At 46.6% G+C, this 20,016-nt stretch overlaps 1 protein-coding gene across 11 annotated transcripts in view; it reads right to left on the bottom strand.

Moving 5' to 3' along the window:
- fbrsl1 (fibrosin-like 1) overlaps positions 1-20,016 on the bottom strand; it is a 255,188-nt gene that overhangs the window by 134,891 nt on the left and 100,281 nt on the right. For all 11 annotated transcript variants that reach the window (XM_047591773.1, XM_047591768.1, XM_047591770.1 and 8 more), the window contains exons 3-4: positions 13,288-13,389; positions 9,012-9,047 (exon numbers count right to left, since the gene is read on the bottom strand). In XM_047591773.1, coding sequence (XP_047447729.1) covers positions 9,012-9,047; positions 13,288-13,389 — 138 coding nt within the window. The remainder of the gene's footprint in view (positions 1-9,011; positions 9,048-13,287; positions 13,390-20,016) is intronic.

Below are 20,016 nucleotides of genomic sequence, written 5' to 3'. Positions count from 1 at the left end.
TTAGCATTCTTAAATCATCAGGAAGTGCCTCCAAGGAGCCGATAATCACTATGCCAAATTGCTGCGCTCGCTAATTTCATTTCTCCCCAGCATTTGCTTGCAGTTAGTGTTGATTATTCAAGAACAGGCATTTAATGCTGCCAGGTCCCAGGGGTGTTACATTAAAATGTAATAACTTGCAACATAAATGAAAACAAAAACCATTACTTTCTTCCCCCCACAACTTTCTTCCCTCCTCCCTTTTCCTCCGCCACCTCTCTCCCTTCCTCCCTCTTCAATCTCTCTCCACTCCCTCCTTCCATAGTGGGAGTTCGAATCTAATTCTCAGCCCATCTGGCAGGCGTAATGAAGGCGGGACGGGCTGGTGGTGCCCTGCTGCCATGGCTCGGCGGAGCAGGAGGTTAGCTGGCAGATTGGGCCGGGATGAGTGGAGGGGAGTCGGGGAACCTGCTGAGTGAGTAAGCCAGCCCAGTTAATCTCCCATGTGCCCCGGTGTGATCGGGGCCAAGGCCAACCACACGCTGAAGGCACCGAGCGCGGGGTCTGGAGTGTGGATAGCGGTGGGCAGAAGACTGCAGGGCGAGCGTGGTATTCATTTCCATTTTCTGGCATTTAGTGGGCTCCTCTGTCCACAGTGGCGACGGGTAGAATAACCTTCATTCCAAAGACTGAAATAATTAACAGTGAGTAAGAGGCTCGCTGTTGAGCTAAGACTATTACAACATAACTCCACCTGGGCCTGCGGTGGGTTCAAGGGGTGTTTTGACTCCGCCGGCATAAGGGCCATAGCAGAGTGAATAACATAAAAAAAAACGGCATAGGGCAAGGGTGTCCAAACCGTGGCCTCTGGGCCAACTGTGGCCAGTCGTCCATTTTTAAGTGGCAAATACTAAACACTAACCGGCTTATGGCCCGCACATGGAACATGCATTGTACTATTTAGTTTTAACAGTAGGTGACACATCTAGCAAGTGAATGCAGAAAATCTCAGACGCGGTGGAAAAAATATCATTTCCTCACTGAGAACGACATGCAAAGAAACCGACGCTGCGGTGAAAGAGCGTCGTATCTGAAACACTACGAAACCAAACGAGCGGAGCGCGGAAGAGAGGAGAAAGTTAAGCAAATGGCAGCTACTCTGTAAGCTCTGCAACGGGGGGTCAGTTTTCACATGTCGGAGGGCACAGTTAAACAGACAGACTCTCCCAACAGGTGCAGCCTCGGAGGAATCAAAAGACAAATAGTGCCTCAGCACCATCTGGCACGTACATAAGTGAGCAAATAACAACTGTGAATTAAGGCCACACGGCACGTTTAAATGTAAACTGGATTAACACAAGTTACCATGACACTAATTTCTACTTTTCTGTTTTATTTTCACACATCAGCAAAAGTTGCAGTGACATAAAAATATGTTTGTACTGTAAAAAAACAAAAAAAAAACAACAAAAAAACACGGTGGTGATACATGATATTTCCGCTGTGTCTCTAGGAGAGCTGATCCTCTTGCTGGGACCGTGTGCAATTATGATTAAGCTGCTTTATCTAAACACAAACTCCTCTCCAATCGCAGCGATCTGCCTTCCGTGTGTGAAAGCACGTAGGGGGGAAGTGGCAAGGCAGCCAAAACCCTGCTGACAGACCTGAACATTTGCAAACTCCAGCTCGTGTGTGCGTGTGTGTGTCTGTTTTCACCAATATCCTTTATCAACTCAAGCTGCCATGACCTTAAGAAACCACTCTTTTTGGTTCGCAATCCAGTTAGCAACCACATGGTAGCTGAGCATTTTACAGGAAATCTGCACCTGTGTTTGAAAGTGCAAAATAGGAAGGGCAACTTGGAGGCACACCTCCAAAACTGAAGGCACCGAGCGTTGGCAAAGCGTGGGAGAGAGAAAGAGAAAGAACAAAAATCTGATGGGCAGACAGAAAGAAGAAGAAAAAAAAAAAAACGAATCTACAATAACATAGAAGGAAGCTAGGCTGACAAAAACAGCAGGTTTCCCTAAGCTGTGCTCCGGCCTCTGGAGAAACCACAACACTGTCATTAACAGTTACTCTCCTCATAAACACACCAGCATCAGCTGGAGGTATAATTGCCCCTGCTTCTCCTGTAATCTTATACCTTACCTGCTGTTACTGTCAGACACCCTCTCCACTGAGAGAGACGGAGAGACAGCGAGAGACACGCAAGGGGAGGAGGAGTGGTGCGTGTGTGCGTGGTGAAGTTGGAGGCAAGGTAGGTGTTGCTTGTGTACTGTCAGGTACACGTTGAGCAAAGTAAAAAGGGGGGTGTAAAGAGAGAGAGAGAGAGAAAGGAGATGGAGAAAGCACATGCCAAAGAAATCAAATGAGTGTGTGTTGCTCACTGAAGTCCCAGGAGCAAGGCTGAGGGGCTCCGATGGAGGGGGATCGTGTTCTTTTTATTGAGTGATTAGAAGACGAGTGGCAGTACGTGACCTACTTTGTATAACTTTTTTTGTACAGGTTTCAGAAACGGTACTCACATAGGTAGAGGTGGAGGGGCGGGTGGGGAGGGGGGGTTCTGGTGGGTTAAACCTTAATGGATTCATAGAAACATTAAAGATAGCAATAATAATTGCCAGGGGGTGTTTGTGAATGTGGAATACAGTCTCTTCATCTCGTGACCTCTCAAACTCGACATTCTCCGCGCTTTGGCTTTGCAAACAAAGAGCAAAGATAGACGCGTATGATCCTACAGACTTGAAAGGTTAGAATGCAAAATAAACTATGAATTAAACATCATCTGACACCATCTAAACGCCACGAGAGGAGGTTCGCTGAACGTTTAAAATTAGTCCACAAAGTGCGGTACGTGTGATTGCAGGGAGGGAAGAAAAGAGAAGAGAAAAAGGGATGAGAAACCTGCCTTCTCAAAATCCGTCACCGAAAATGGCGACGTGTTGTTTCGTTTGTCTGCCCTATTACGACGGCGTACCGAAAATCCACCGAGTCCATGAAAAAGGAACCCTTTAGCTCTGCTGTAGAACTGGGCCTGCCTCTGGCTCCTCTTAATTTCAGGCTTTGTTTGTGCAGCATTCGGGAGCTCTTGTGGGTTTGTGGGAGACCCGCAGGCCTTTTGTCTCATCAGTTGAGGTGGTTTCTGCTCGGCGCCTGCAGCTATCCGTTGGAGTATGCCCTTTGTTCTACCTTTCCATGCAAGATTTGGCCACAGGTCACAGATTACAGGCAACACAGGTACGGCGCCGCGCGTTTTCCCCCACGACCACCGCTGTGCGGGTCCTCCATATCAGCCGCGATACACAGAAATGCCGCAGCGCCGTTTTTAAATACAGATACAGACTGATAACAGTTGAGATGTTAAATTAATAATCTCCACTGTGATAAGTCCCTATGATTTATTATGCTCCCTCCAGTGGATAATAAAGTTGAATGGGAGTGGGAGAGAAAGCCAGACGGAAGGAGATTGAAAGGGTCAGAGACACGGCGTGTTCCGAACGAGACACAATAGACGAGAGCCTTCCTCTGCACAGCTGAATGGACGGGCTTACGTAGATTTGAATGAGAAGTGTGAAACAGTCAGCCACCGAAATCAGCGGGTGTTATGTTTAGCAGACGGATGGTGATTAAAACACCAAAAAGTTCAGAGCACAGTGTGCCGTGAAATATGACATATGGAACTGCCAAAACAGAAAAAGCAGACGTTCTCCCCACACCCAAAATGGTCTATTTCTTTTGGAAGCATGAATTCCCCATAAGGATGGTTTATGAGAATATCACACCTCTATGGAAGTCTCATCCCGCAATCCACAGGAGGCTTTCTCTCCCTCCTGCTCGCTTCTGGGGGGCTGCCATCGTATTCATTCCCCGTTCCCAGATAGATGTTTGTAATTGGAGCTCTAATTTATGATCGGGCCTTGGCGCAGGATAATGATATGGAGCATTGTAATTTGCTGATGCAAATTGTACGTTATAATGGGGAGCCATAAAAGCCCCAGCAACATCTCGGAGACTTGCCAAACACCCTGAGCGTTCATTACAGCCCTCATTAAAACATCCATGTCGGCACTGGGAGCTCTTACAAATGGAAGGAGCATGTAATTGCTGCTTGATTGTGGTATATGTAACATATGATAAAGTGGAATTACCACTTTATTTGTCTACAGTGTCCGTGAAACTTAATGGGGAGAAAGGCTGCAGTAAACAAATCCTCTGAGCATTGTTTGATTGTTACATTATAGGGCTATTTGTTTAAAGTGGGGGCAAATGTGAGTTAGGGGACAGTGCATCCAGGACAAACTAAGAATGATGATAATCAAGGTTGGGCTTAGGGGGATAAAAGTAATGCTTTTACCCATGAGAGCCAGTGTTTCATTTGGCCTAACTCCAACAGGGGAGATAGCATAGAGCTTCGTCTGGGAATACATTAAGTGGATTTAATATAAGAAAAGATCAGTATTGTTCTTTTTTATTACACGGCACCAAAGTCATCACCATGCATTAGTTTTAACTGTGGTGGAACTAGACTGAAAAAGGTTAGGATGAACCATTAAAGTCACCTCCGGTGGAAAAAAAAAAAAAGAATTTGTACCAATGCCAGCTTAGGCCATTGGGGTATAGCTTCTCGTAATTTCCAGTCATTGATCTCAATTCAGTCTTAACAAACGGGGCATGTGGAACGCAGTGAAGCTGAACGTCCCAGCTTTTAAGCAGTCTTAAGAGTAAAGCCAAGTGGCAAAAGCAATTAAGAGTTCATTTAGAACAACTGAACTATGCTGGCACTGTTTTTTTTTTTTTTTTTTTTTGAGGCCCGGTTGACACTAATTCACAGTGTCCCCTTTTTATTCAAATGACCGCTCCCAGAGACCCATTTGTGTTTGCCGTTCTAATGCATCTCCATTAGAACAAAGCCCGAGCTGCATTGGTGAAAATGAAGTTTCCCTCCTCAACTCTGAATAATGTCAGGCCTCTAACATCAGAGCTCTGTGTGCTCAGCCACTGGAAAAGGATTTTCAACCGCGCCATTCAGCCGGGGCCCCAGTAGCCTGCAGCCTTTATCTGCAGACCCGTTGATTGATGTGTTGTGGGCCCTGCTGTGGTTAACAGCAATTTTTATCTGTTGCTAGCGGCAACAGCCTAGGTCCCCGGTGCACAAAGAGCAGCAGGGCCCAGGATCTGAAGCCGGACCGCACACGGGGATAAACAAATAGGTTTTTTAAGGCAGACAGCGCTCATAGAGAGGACCCTGACAGGCAGTGCCCCACCCTAAGGCCAGGACAATGTCAGGGCCCCAGCCCACTCCTGCTGGGCTCTTGGTTTCCTTCACTAATTTTCACCATGTGCAGAGTCGGTTGTAGAGAGACACCTGCACACAACACTGAACGTCAGCGGAGTGAGAGGGAAATGGCGAGGCAAGGAGACAGTCGCTGACACCGTCGCACAGAGGCAGCTGAGAGATGCTGTCTACTGCAGGGGAAGAAGCCATGCTGTAGGAACAACAAAAATTAGTGTAAGATATAATTTACACTCAATTTCCTTTCAGTTGCTCTGTTTAAAATTTAATCCAGTGAATCAGTGTCGCTTTGTTAAATAAAGCGTGAAGCTTTTAATGGCTTCTATTATAATTAAGTGACATAATCCTTGTATTTGATCAAGATCTTGCGAAAAGCCTCGTCACTCAGACAAGGAAGTGAATTTGCCGCAATGTGGAGGTTTGCGAATGCCAAATCAATTAAAACAAGGCTGTTTAAGAATGCACACATGACTCCGAGACGGTTCTGTTTAGAGTGTAGACTCATTTAGCGTTAAACGTGATTATGACAACCCGAGCAGGGGAAATGAAGAACGGGTGTGTCTGAGAGCTCCGAGCACTCTTGTTCAACCCAAACACTCGGGCTAAGGTCTGACTTAGACATCGCAGAGATAAACCCTCCCAAAACAGACTAGTCAGATTATACTGTCACAGACGGAGCTCTATGCTTTTATCGTGCATGAAAACATGAGCCATAGCTTGGCCTTGGGTGGTTTCAGACGATGGGGGGTGGGAGTCTGAAGCTCAATCACTTCATCTGAAAGGAAAGGGCGGTGTGTTGTCCTTTTCACTTAACTAAAACATCTTCCCTTCTATACAATATATCCAGCCCAGGGGTAGTGGCGGTGCGAGCAGATAGTTGCGGAGAGCTTTTTTTTTTTGACATTTTCTGTCTTTTGCAGCACATATCTCCCAGGCACAGAGGGGAATGTTGGGTTCTTTATCAAAGAGCCCCTGAGAGGATGATAAATCGCCAGAGCCCAGATCCATCTCCACTGGAACAACAAACAGGTAGCAGCACAGGAAACAAGGCACAGATATTGTCTCCCAAACATAGCTGGGGCTATAATGAAGCCAGCACAAAGCAGACAGGAGAGCTGGCTTGATAAACAATTCCATATCCAGTCTTCCACACAGAGAGCTAGATAGCGAGGTTCAGTCCTGCTGCCACATATCAGCGCTGGACTCAACGCTTCAGAGAACAGTCCTTACCTCTGAATGGGAGGATGAAGGGTCGGTGAGGGACGGGTGAAGGGAAGTGATTGTAATGCCCTCGACTGGAAGAACACACTAAGTTATGAACTCAAGGTAGTTTGCAGTAACCTACCAACCGATATCACATTAACAAGACTCAATTCAATTAAAACTTACATTTAAGATGAAATAAATTTTACGCTTATGTTTGTTTGTGTGTGTATTGTATATATTTTTTTGTTTTATTTACATGACAGTTCATTATAAAACTGAAAAGTTCAGTGATAGCAGATCTTCAAGACAATAACAACAAGATACCAACCATGATGGGATGTGGTTCAGTATATGTTTATTATATTACAGCAGTTAACTGATGCAGGGCTAAAAAAATAATTAAATTTAGGTCAAAACTTTAACTAGTTTTCTGTATCTGTATGAGTTATATATGAGGAAACTCTAAAACAATTAGTTTTAGTGTTTCTGTGCTTCCTTGTATCCACTATATGCAACGCATTTTAACACAGTCTAAATGTATTAGCCACGTGTAAAACACTCTGGTGCCTCCAATTTCCCCTTTTTCATAAGTTTGCCGCTAAAGAAGGGAAACTTGACATTCTTGTGGAAACCATTCAAATGAGGCCATTCAAGCCTGGCAGGCACCATAAGAAACGAGACATATGGAAGCATAAACAAGAGGAGGCGTTATCTCCCATAGAAGTGGAAAACAATCTGTCAGGAAAAATTTCGCTTTTTTAAATCTTAGTGCATTGTGACAGAAAATCAGCCCCCGTCCACCAGCGTGATTTTTATTGTTTGTGGAGAACCAAAGAAGCAGACGATAATCAATGCCAGAGGCCAATCATCAGATAACACGTCCACGCTATCGGAGGCCCGTGGCACTGGCTGCGCCTTTGCGCCCGCCTCGTTGACCCCCTCCCCCAACCTACAACCAGCCCTCCACCCACATACGTAGCCTCGCTCTTCCTCTTCCACCAGCCAAAACGCGGCTAGCCTCTGGTGTTCTCCTCGCCCGACTACCCCTCCTATATCTGCTCAGCCTCTGCCTGGCACTTCCCTGGAGCCCAACCGACCCCCTATCCGATGCACCCACCACCCCCTTTAAAACCATCATACTGTAAAGCCTGAAGAACTCACAGATAAGCAGCCCCCAGAAATCAAGCAGACCCAGCAGCAGAGCAGATTGAGAGTCAGAGCTCAGTACCCAGGAGATGGCTGGAGGCTATAAACTCTGCAGATAGCACCATCGGACAGCCAGAGAGGGGAGCCAGACAACATGAAACTTCCTGCCCTTGTTACCGGACTTTCCTTTGCTCGCACAATGCCCCTGCCTCCCACACCACCAACACCACCTCCATTCCTGCCCTTTCTCTCTATCTAGCTCCCTCCTCCTTCCTTTCAAATGAAGAGAGGCCTCGTTCCCTGCCGACTCAAACTGACAGCTCGAGCCAAAGGGCTCCACAAGCTTTTTTGGAAGGTCTTGTTTGTTTTCATCCATCTGTGAGTATGAGGCCACTGGGGAATAGGAATGTGACATGTTCTATTAAAACAAAATAATAAAAAAAACAAGATTGCACGGAGATCAATGTCTTTTGAAGTTAAGCTTTCTTCAGTGCTTTAACTGCAGTCCTTTGAGGCAGATTAAGGATGACAAACCATTTATAGTTGTTTTGTTTGTTGGGATGATTGCTTCCAAGCCACAATGAGAAATGCCATATGCCACTCATCAGCTAAAAGTAGCACACTTTAAAGAATGTTCCTCTTATGAGTTCCCCTTTAAGAAAAGGACATAAAGGACGACCGCTGTCTGTATTACCCAGGGACTAGACACGTCGTAGAAACAATGGGAGGGGAAGAGCACACATTTACGGTTTGAGAACGCACTAGGGCAAGGCAACAGATGCTTTCAAGGGATAAAAATAGTCGCGCTTTGACAATTTCGCGAGCTCGTGTAAGTTTGAAAGGATTGGGCTGATGTTCTCTTAGGCGTCGCTAAATCTTCCGTTCGGACACATTTACCTCCAGCAGCGCTCCTGTGCACGCCTCACTGTATAAAAACATCTCACTAAATGCATAGTCAGTTCCAACAAATCTCAAGCCACTTTTAACTGCTAGGGATCCTCCTGATACCGGCATTTCTGTGGTGGTGAGTAATTGTATTTATAGCTTCGAAAGCAAAAGGCTTTTAGGCATATTGTCAGATACGCAAGCGAAAGGATCCTCCATAGACAGTCTGGAGAAGGATATAAAACTCTGACAGCCAAATTGCAGCACCAACGGACGGCGCTGATCGATGCCAATAAAACGGGGCTCTTTTCGCCAAGGTAGCGCAGGACACCTTCCCGCAATTTAATCAGTCAGTCAGCCAGAATTAATGTTCCTAATATCATGATTTCTCCATTACTCTATTTAACATAATTAAAATGTCGAGCGCCGGGGCCATAAAGCGGGTCGTTGGAGATTGTAATTCTGCCGTAAAGCTATGAAGCATGAAAATGTCACTTACCGAGTAGCCGCGGCCTGACAGCGAGTGAGTGGAACTCTGTAGGGAGAGAAAGGAGAACAGGGATGACCTTTAAGGAGCATTTCACCCGCTCACACAAGACATGATGAAGCAGCATCGCTTTAATATCAATATTCACGTTAACCTTTTACCGGCCCCGCCACGCACCCGGTGCCTGCGCACATCACTCTGATTCAATCTGGCCTGTGCAACGACGGTATGTGAGCGACAGCCGCTCTAAAACCAGTCACTTCATTTAAGTCGCCTTAGATAACTTAAAGCTGAAAAGGCGTTATAAGCACATTAAAATGGACGAGATGTTGGGGTAGTCTGGGGTCAATAACTTGTAACTTTTTGTGTTTCTCAGATGGTTTGTTGAAGGTTTCGTAATCCAGATCATGGGCGTGGTTGAGTGCAGGTCACAAATTACATGTCACCATTTACTTGTTTTAACTTACTTGCTTCTGAGCGCTCAACAGTTACATTTGACATTGACAGACACATGGGAGTGAATCCATCTTCTTGCATCAGCAGATAAAGCGATAAAAACACACTTTGATGTAGAAATTGTTGTTCTGAGAGTGAGTGACAGCCGAGATACCATTCCAGCTTAAGATGCCGCATTTGTTTCGCAGTCACGACAAGCAGCGCTGATTGGGAAAAGCATCAGCATCAAGTATTTTTGGATAGTTCAAAATGCATTTCACCCTGTGCAATGTGCAGCTGTGGTTCATTTAAAATAGTTAATTTTATAAACAAGATGTTCAAATTGTAAGTGTAACCATTGTACAGCATTTCCCTTTACGTAATGCTAATCCGATTTGTTTTTTGTTTTTTTTTCTGAGTTGTTATTGTGGTTTATCAGTCCTTGCTGCATTCAGGATGGATTTCTCTTCATGCATTTAGGGAGGTCTTTTGGCCCATCAAACTCCTCCTGTGTTTTCTAATGCAGTCCTCTAAATGCTGAACAAGAGGAGGATGGAAAAGAAAAAGCTGGGTTTTGTTCTGTTCTCTAGCTCTGTCTGTCAGCGCCCAGCACGAATACCAATCTCCAAATCCCTCCCTCCACTTCCACTTTTCACTGCTTTTATTCCTCTGTCTAGATTGGCAATTTCTCCCCCCCTGGTCTCTGGAGGGGACTTTTCTGCTAGACCAATTTCATCCATAGGTCTACCTTCAATCCAAAACGACCTCCCCCACACCTTCACCGCCACTGCCTCCCTTGTTTTGCACCTCCCAATGCCCCTCATCCATTCTCCCACACCTGCTCTAGGCATCAGCCCTCATCAACGCCTGTGTGCCCCTCTGATTCTCAGGACGGCTCCTGTGGTGACGATTAGGGAGGAGTCCTGCCGCGAACCGGAAAGCAGGCTCTGTGGGAATCAAAAGGCTATTCCCACTCTGTTCAACCTCTCTGCTCCCCTCACTTCCACGACCAGAGAGTAGGCCAGACAAGAGGGGACGAACAACTGTGCAGAAGGCAAAAATCTGCGGGTACAGAGGGGCCTAAACTGTGTTCCAGGGGAGAATGAGGCTGGTTGTCGGCGAGGTGCGTGATGTGAATGCATTAAAAAGTGTGTATATTCTTGTGTTTATGTGTATTAGCGCATATGTGCATAGGTGGAAGGAGGCCAAGGCCATTTGGAATTAGCCTTACTATGTAGAGTTCATTCAACTTGGAGCATTCTGAGTAGAAAGAGAGGCTTATTTAAATGATAATGAGGGACAATCCATTGGATTTAGTGCTGGTGAAGGGAGGAAAAGAGGGGAGGGAAAGGGGGGGATCCATTAAAACGCCAGCGGTTCATAAGCCATAGGGTCGGCATACAGCTAAACACTCTCTCTTAAAAGCCATTATACATGGCTCTCAATGGATTTCTGCAGCGCTTAGGACTTCAAAAGGATTTAGAACCCGCCCCAGAGAGGGCGCGTGGGGGAGGGAGGAGGAGGAGGAGGAGTGTGTGTGTGTGTGTGTGTGTGTGTATGTGTGTGGTGTTATGGCGGTTGGTGGCGAGAGGGACGGGGCGGATGCTGGCGGCATTTAAGGGTTAACTAAACAGCCCCGGAGAAGAGAAATGTTGCTAAATCCACCCCCTAATCCTCTCCCCATTTCCATGCCCCCTCCTCCACTCTCCTTACAGAAAAAAAAAAAAAAAAAAAGAACGAAAAGAAAAACACAGCGATAAGAGGGGCGGGTCCAGTCCATCTTCTCCTAACCCAGACTATTGGTTTTTGCAGCTGAAGGGAGGCCAAGAGTGGTGCCAATCAGAGCTCGTTGGACCGTGATGGGGAAGGGGATGTGAATGTGCGCCTCCTGCGCCGTGAAGATCAGGTAGGTGGGTGGGTTCGGGCGCATCTGGGTGGATATCGGCGAATACAGGAGGGTGTTACAGACCCTGAAAGCCCCACAACTGCCACTCTCTCCTCCGCAGGACACAGATGCAGTGGAACCCACCCCCTCTACCACCTCACATTTCCCTAATCCCTGTGTGGCTTAGTGCCGGGGCCCCGCTGCACTGCAGGCACAATTACCTAGTCAAAATAAACAGATAAAGACCCAACCATGGCAATGAACAAACAGCATCCCCTGCAATTTTTTTTTTTTTTTTTTTTTTTTTTTTTACCCCCTGCTTCCAAATTGATGCATGACCGTTTTTACAGGCGGGCGCGTCCGCATGTCGTATTTGTCTCTATTTCCTTTGGCGGTAAGACAAGAGAAATCCATTTTACTCGTTGCAGACGCGGCATCATTAGTTAAGAGCTCTTAAAGCCGGGGAGCCACTTTGATGTGGTGGAGCGTGTTTTACGAAAATTAGCGGAGCTCTCAGTGTGGTGGTGGAGATTACATGGGGGTGAAAAAATAGAAATATAAAGGAGACAGCGACAAGGTGTTGGTGAAGAATCTCGCCGCGTTTCATGTTAGGGGCCCACTCTGAGTGGAATACGGAGAGCCGGGAGAAGGAGAGACGCGCATAAGACAGAACGAGAAAGGTAAAGGCGGAGGGGGAGAGATGGACAGATATAGATGCTGCGGCTACAGCGATCAGCGTCTGTGCACCATTTATTTGGCAGCAGATTAGAGAGACATGCCACATCTAACACCGTTGGCGATTACAGCGTGCAATTTTCAACTGTGTCTCCCCCCCCCTCCCCCCTCCCCGCGCCACCACCACAACCACCACCACTCCCACCATCCCTTTCATTCGCGCGCCCTCCTTCTCAGAGCTCGTCGTATATCCCTGTCAGAGCTGTCAACAAGCGTCGGTCTTTTATCTGACAAGCCCGCCTCTTCCTCCTGACTTTTTCATTAAAAGACAGCCTTTTACACAAATTCGCGAGAAATAGTACAAGGGGGAGAGGGGGGACAGTGCACGAGAGAAACTGAGCGGCAAGGCTTAGAGAAAAAGATGAGGATGAGGATGGGAAAAAAATTAGGCTGAGGGATTTTTTCTTTTTTTTTTTTTCACCATCAGGCTGGATTTTCAATTGGAATACTAAATAGCTTAAAACAATGTATTTAATAAGTTCATTAAAATCATTTTCTTGCCATCATTTCACTCCTGCCGGAGAAGGAAGCTTCATATTTTCCTTCCTCTTCTTTCTCTCTCTCGCTCTCTCCTGCTTTCGTCAGCTAAATGAACAGTCTGATTGAATTTAGTTAGGTTTGGGAGGCCTGCTTGACAGGCATTAGTTAGGAAGCATATTTCTACATTCATTTAAAATGAGCCGCTTGGGGTTTTGCATAAATTCTCATTACTTCCCCTGTATCTAAATTGCATTATTTCATCCCTTATGCTGAACCAGTGGCTGGCTCCCATTTTGCTTTGCCACCTACTCATCCTCTAAATGGGCTGGCATATGGATGTCGGCGGAGCGATAATTGGAACGGTTCCTTTAACTCGTTCCATTCTGGGGTTGACAAGGTCAGCCCACACCTGGCTCAGCCACGTTAGGTCATGTCTACATTTAACCGCGCCGGGCTTTAAGTAATGCCAGGCCAACTAGGTGATGCTGTGTGACCAGCCTAATCATTTCCTGTCTGTGCGCTGCCAGCCAACCGGTCTTCTTTCCAACGAACGGGGGCTTTATGAGGTGAGAGCTGGGAACAGCAGGAGCTACTGCAGCAGCTGCCCTCTGATCTCGGCCTCAATGCTGCAGTCGTTTACTGGCTTTCTATATCCCATCTTTGAAGCTCCCTGGCCTGGCCTGTGAAAATGGATAGCCTGACTCTCTGTAGGCGGTCTGTGAAAGGCTAGAAAGGTCTGGCCCGCGAACTCACCTCGCTGAGCTGCTCCTTGGAGTTGCTCCTGTGCGGTCGACTGAGCTCCTGCATCGTCTCGTCCTCGCTGACTTTGACCGGACGCAGAGCCAAAGGTTTGATCTGCAGGGAAAAAAATCACAGGAGAAGTCATCTTTAGATAAATGACTTATTTAATTAAACAGCCGCCTACTCTATGTGCAGCTGTAATATGGCCTGACAGGCAGTGATTTGCGTTGCTCAAGCATTTAAGCAGCATAAAATGTAATCCTAAAAGCTGCTGTGATACAGTGTAACTGTTAATGCCAGCGCATTTTGTGTTTATTTATTTTTTTTTTGTTGTTTTGTTTTTTGCCTGGAATGGTGAGATATTAATTTGTTACCATTTTTGTCAAGTGGGATCATTATTGCATGTTTAAGAGGAAATAATAATAATCTCATACATGATACAACGAGGTGCTATTACATCATTCTACTCAGTAGTTACCAAAACAAATCATACAACGCAGCAACAAGAAAAAAAGTCCTCTCAGAATGTACAGTATGTTGTTGTCGTTGTTGACGGTCTACTGCCCAGAACGTTACATGTGAGTTATTGTAATATATAAATATTCCATTGACATAGTTCGCATTTATCTCTAAGTACGAGAGACCAAGGCCGACGCTGTCAATTTTATGGAATAAATCAAATAACGGAAGAAAATCATCAGTAGGACAACAGTGCGTCATCTTATTTCACGTCGCCCACTCCAACCCATAACCAGGTGACTATACATAACAATATAGGTTCAACTGACTTTCAGTGCGTCATAGTCTTTATTTCTTTAAACTGAAAGGAAACACAAATTTGCTTTAGCGTCTCACAGCTCAGTGTCAGTTTCTACTTTGGTTAAATGCAAAGTAGAAGTGGCAGCAATGAATACACCTGGAACACAGACAAACCTCAACTAACTGGTGTTAGTCATACAAACCAACATGGAAAATCCAGCAACCCAACAGTGCTGGGTAGAAATTAGAGCAGACCAAATGTATTTGTACCGAGTGTGACACGAAGTCAAGCACAAAGCCTGTTTAATGTTCTTACATAGACTTTACTGACTTTACTTTTAAAATACAGTACGCTGCTGCAGAACTAAAACAACCAATCAGTCCACGCCCTCAGTTAGAATTCATTAGCTAGCTTGAGAAGGCCAAAAGCAGCTCCCTGTGGCCATTAAATAAAGTGAAAAACACATAATATCAACTGTAAGTAGAGACAAAATATACTGTTCTGATAAACAGTCTTTGTGCAATTAATTCAAAATATACACAATTTGGAGGTTAAATCTACACACACAAAAAAACAGCATGTGTGCTCAGCTATTGACATCATGGTAACCCTAATGCCATCATGGACGGTTTGCTTTATTGCGGGCTATCAAGTCTCACAGTTGGCCTGCATCCAAATTCCGAGCCAGATGGGAGGTTGGCGCGCTCAGCGAGGAAGACTCTGTGCTGGTGCTGCACCAGCCAATCACAATGCCCTGTGCTACTTTCCCACCTTGGAGTACAGCAGCGATGGCCGCGGGGTGTAATCCATTTGACTAGCAGTTTGCGTGTAGCAGCTCCCCTGGTGGCAAGTGTGGTGTCTGGCCCAGGTCTCCTGATCTCCACTGTAATTTAAGCAGATCACTGCTACAATTAACCTTTCCCAGTAAATATCAATTATGGCCCCCGGCTGGGCTAGAATTAAAAGGGTCATCAGCTAATCTGACAGGTCCTGTACGCGACCACCTGGCTGGGAGAGAGGGAGGGAGGCAAAGCAGCAGAGAGAGAGTGTTTGTCTACCCCTGTGCCCACCAGCTCACATGCCAAGTAGACACAATTCCCTTTTAATTACCCTGCCACCACCAGGGCAAGCAGGCTGATTGGCCAAGGGGCATTAGCAGTGCATTGAGGTCAACGGTGACAGCGTAGAGGTTGGGTGGGGTGAGCGTGGCGAAGAAGAGGGGGTAGCCGCCGCCTCGCAATCAGGGTGCAGAGATGGAAGGAAGAGAAACCTGGCAGGTGGGCCTAATCAGGTTTGACTTCCAACTCTACCTGCCTCTCCCTCTGCCTCTCTCGCTTTCTCTCGACTAGCTGTCAGCCTAATCACTCCTTGAATCTCAAAATAGATGGTGGCCCGTTTGATTTCCTCCTCTAAAGGAGAGCACAAAGAGAACAATCCTCCTTGGCAGGCAGGCGAGCAAGGCAGCAGAGGCAGAGCGCTGAGGTACAGTCACCGGCACGCCGGCATCAAGTGCTGGCGTTGATTACTTTGTTTACCCAGCGTCAGTGTTTCTGACAAATTCCTGAAGGCGTCCAAAGTGTTTCCGTCTCCTTTGGGGCCTGAGGGCTACATTACCCAGTCAGCAATCAATTTGGCTATTGATCAGAGCTCAGCGTCTAATTAGCCAACTAGGTTAATGATGCGGCATGCAAGGGACCGTTCCCCGAGCTGCCGTTCAATGGGACAGAATAGCAATTGATCTAGGCAGGAATTCACAGACTTTGACAAAAGATTGGCAACCCTGACTGCCTGTGATTAAGGTAGGGACTAATTTCCTGTCTGGGGAGGTTCTTAATTGGCCCTAAGCTTCCAACTGTACAGCTTTCATGTGCTGTATTTTTTTTCGTTTTTGTCTACTCATTAAAGTTAAAGGACGAGTTACTGAGCCTGTGGGTGGGGCTAATGGTCTCTTCTTAGATGTGATTGCTTCTGAGCGGTGACAAAGTCCAAGGTCACAGCACCTGTCCATTGAAAGGTAATGCCTTTGAAATGCATTCTGGGTAGCCCCTGAGGGAATGGTTATTGGCCACCTGGCAATTTTAAAAGAGTTGCAGATTATTTTGTGCCGATACAGTTTGTTTACATTGGAGATTTGGGCCCGTGCAGTACTGGGGCAGCATTAATCAGGCTGAAACAGCAAGTGAATGTAGTAATCCTTGTGCGTGTGTGGGAGGGGTCAGATGATGACCTAAGAAGACAGATAGAAGAGAAATAGAAAAAAAAAAACCTAGCTAAGTAAGGGCCTGTGTTTTACATGAATAATGTACTGGAAATTAGCTCCATTAGTCTCGGTATTGAACATGTCTGCAGTCCCTCTCTGGAGGCTGCCGCTCTGTGCTCTTTAATTATCTTCGAAGGGCCCTCCAGCATCTTAATTTCCCCCCAAGTTGAGTAGTGCCGACTTGGGTCCGCTCATTTACACTACTCTAACCCTGGGTGAAGTCACACAGTCCCCCTGCTTAGAAAGGGCTAGTCGAGGCATAGACAGAGGCCGTGGCGGTTCACAACAATTCATGCTAGGCTTGAATAACTTCCCTCTTCCTTCCACTCCTCCCCACTCCCCTCGCAGTGTCGATCAATCTGCAGTCCGTCAGCAGGGAGCTGGCAAGAGGCTGGCGGGTGATGCCTTGTTGTCCTGCTCCTTTGATCCTCCTTCTTTCTTTACCTTGCAGGGGGTTTTAAGGGGGGAGGCACTGAATGGCTGTGCGGTCTCCCACCTTTTTCCTCCTTGAATCAGAGAAGCTGTTAGTTCTGACCTCGCTTATCCTCTCCTTGCTCCAGCTACTCACTCCACCTCGTCTCTCCCTAGACTGCCGTCACCTGTCAACAGCTCTGAGGGAGGTTGTGCCTCAGCCTTGTCCCAGTGTCAATCCTCATTACCCTAGGATCTGGACCTTGCACCCCGCCTGCTACTTCCTTTCTAGCTGTCTCGATGCTCTTCTGCTCCGCACCACCCCGCTTCAATCTCCTCTCCCACTCACAGGAAGAGGAGGAGACGAGGGGCAATACAGCAAGGGTTGAAGATGACGAATACAGATCCTTTCTCTAATTTGTTCTGAAAAGTGTCCTGCGCAAAGGACCCTCACCCCCATTAACCCAGCGACAGGCTGCTACTGCTGCTCGGGGAGGCTTCGGCGGTGTGTGTATGTACTGTATGTGTGTGCGACGGTGGCCCGGCGGTGAGGCAGGCGGAGGCACCTCGGCGCTCAGTGCCGGGCTCCAGCACCGGCTCAATCTATCGGCTCATTATCCCCCCCGCCCAAGCTGGGGCGCAGACAAGTGCACTTTAGGGCCACAGGCCAAATTGATTCATCTGCCTTCATTTTCTTCAGGCTCAGAAGTGGCAGCTGCTTGGAGGCAGGGGGAAGGAACCATAAGATGGTGAGAGACAGGAACGGGAGTGACGGAGGGAGAGAGTCTGGGATGGAGTGAAATGAAAGAGGGATGCATCGAGAAAGAGAGGAGAGGGGTGTTCATGGCTTTGTTCCTCATCAATGAGTCATTTCGCTTCCCTTCTCCTCCCTCCCTCACTCTTTTGCTCTCTTTCACTTTACAGCACAACCAACACCTCCCTCTCTTGAAATTGCTATCAAGACAGGCACTCACTCCCCCACCAAGTCCCAAGTTGGAAATTAGCCCAAGGACAAGCAAGTGGATTTACTATAGGGAGAGCAAATGGATTTTTGCTTTTATTTTGACGAGTCCCAGCGTATCCATTACGCCTTTTAATCATACATTATTCATGGACCTCGTCTTATAATAAATGACCACATAAAACGGGATACACATATTATACAAGGCCTAAAATGCCCCCATAACTCTCACTCCTACTGCACTCAGAACTACATTACAATATTAAGCTGGTTTTCAAATATGAGGCAGTGTAATCGCAGGCAATGCCAAGCAATGACAACACAAACTACAAATGAGATACGATGCAAAGTAATTAGTGTGCGTGACCTATTAGTTCTCTGGCACGGGTCCCCCGCTTAAAATTGAGGTATAGGACGCAGCAAAGTGTAAAGCTAACTGGGGTGGCCAGCGCGACCGCCCGGCTCTATAAGGAAGCAGTCATCCCGAAAGCAAAACCGCCTCCTCAGCCTTATTCCCAGTCAACAGGGGCCTCGGGGGAGCCCGAGTGTCCCGCAGGGCCTCGTATAGCACAGATGAACTGGGAAGAAGAGCACTCCCTGTGGGCCCCCGGGTCTCCCCAATCACTCTCACCATATGCCTCCTGGGGGGCGTGATGGAACAAGGCGAGATAGTAGGAACAGGGGAGGGGGAGGTGCACCTGCTCCCAAATACGAACCCATCCCTCAGCACCTGTCCCGGGGGTTCACCGCGAACTGCAAGCAACACACACGCACACAGAGAGACACACACACACACCTCACCTGTCAGCCAGGACCATATGAACAGTATCTGTCCCGAGCTGATAAGCACAAGGCCTTACAGCAGAAACACCCAAGCGCCCTCCCCTCCCTCCTCTACCCCCACACCAAGGCAACCGTTTCTCAACGCTACCGACAACAATTAGGGCCGCGATGTCAAAATGCTAATGATGTTATTGGACGGAAAGCAAGGGAGCAGTCCTGTGGACATTATGCAGATCGTCCCGCGCTCCCGCGTCTCTGCAAGGAATGCACAGCTTTGACTTCTGTGTAAACTATTAGCATTCAAAGTGGTCAGACGTTCGCTAAAGATTTATTCATGATTCAGATAGTGTTCGCGTTGGAGGCCACACTTCAATTTTTTAACTCGCGTGATTATTTGCAAGTCAAAGTTCACTTTGCCTTTTAAAAAAAAGAGGTCATATTTCAAAGGGCTCCGTGGAACAACTTTAGGCTGTCGGCGCATGTGAGTCGCGCACGTTTATTTCAGTTGACACGATTGTGCATTCTAGTATTTTCCATAGATGTTAATGAATTTATTTTGTTAAGACCTGTAACACCAGTGTTACCTGTCAGAAGTAGCCAATATGAAGGGCAACTGTAAAATACTTACTTTTTAAATAAACAACCCACCTAAGGCATCAAAACGGAACAATATTCCATGTGACATGAAGCAATATTTTAACCAAATTACTGATGGTATCGTTCAGATGTCTGAAAGTGGGAGATAAACTTTACCTCCTACACGCAGGTCAAAGTGTTTTGCGCTCAACGCTGTGACCATAATTACTGCCGGCGTGCTGCATCCATCACAAGGTCTGCAGTTTCATGTGGAAAAGGTTTATCAGTTATGACTCTTGACTCCATAACCCTCAAATGGACAGAGATAAGGCTGGTGTAAACACTCTTATCAGTCAATAAGAGTCTGTTGGTGGGACAGATCAGCGGTCCAGACAGATGTCGAAATGACGAAATGTCTGACTACACACAGATTTTCACAACCTGAAGTTTGGCTGAACATCAAAGGACATTAAGGAAATCCAGATGTGGAGCGTAAAATAAAGAAAAATAAGCGAATACAGTGAGTATGAAGCACGTGGATGGATTCTAGCGTCAGACCAAGCCCAGCTTTGAACATAGATGATGAGGAATGTTGTTCTTTCGTTGCCTTTTGGCTCCGATAATTTACACACTTTTCACCACCAATTACTTTCGTCATTGGGCACCGTGTACCACTGCTCCACGTACAGAGACTACTGTTCAGCTCAACTGCTGCAACACCATTAATTATTTTTTAACACTTCAAAATGATCTTATTAGCAGTCGAAAAAATTACATTTTTGGAAGTGCAACATTCACACTCTCTCCTGTGTCTGCACTTGATAACTTTGTCACCCTCACACGTACTTTAAGAAATGTTTAATTTCCTCTAATGTAATCTGAAATAATTATCAGCTGCAGCCGACATACGTGCTGCGAAAAGGCTCCTTTTAACAAGTCCGCCAAACAGACACCTTAAAACGAGCTATCATTCACCACGACGTAATTAAA

The sequence above is a fragment of the Mugil cephalus genome, chromosome 8 (genome assembly GCF_022458985.1).
Source record: "Mugil cephalus isolate CIBA_MC_2020 chromosome 8, CIBA_Mcephalus_1.1, whole genome shotgun sequence".
Classification (NCBI taxonomy): Eukaryota; Metazoa; Chordata; class Actinopteri; order Mugiliformes; family Mugilidae; genus Mugil; species Mugil cephalus.
Note: the sequence above shows the minus strand (reverse complement) of the source record. Positions and strands in the feature narration are given on the sequence as shown.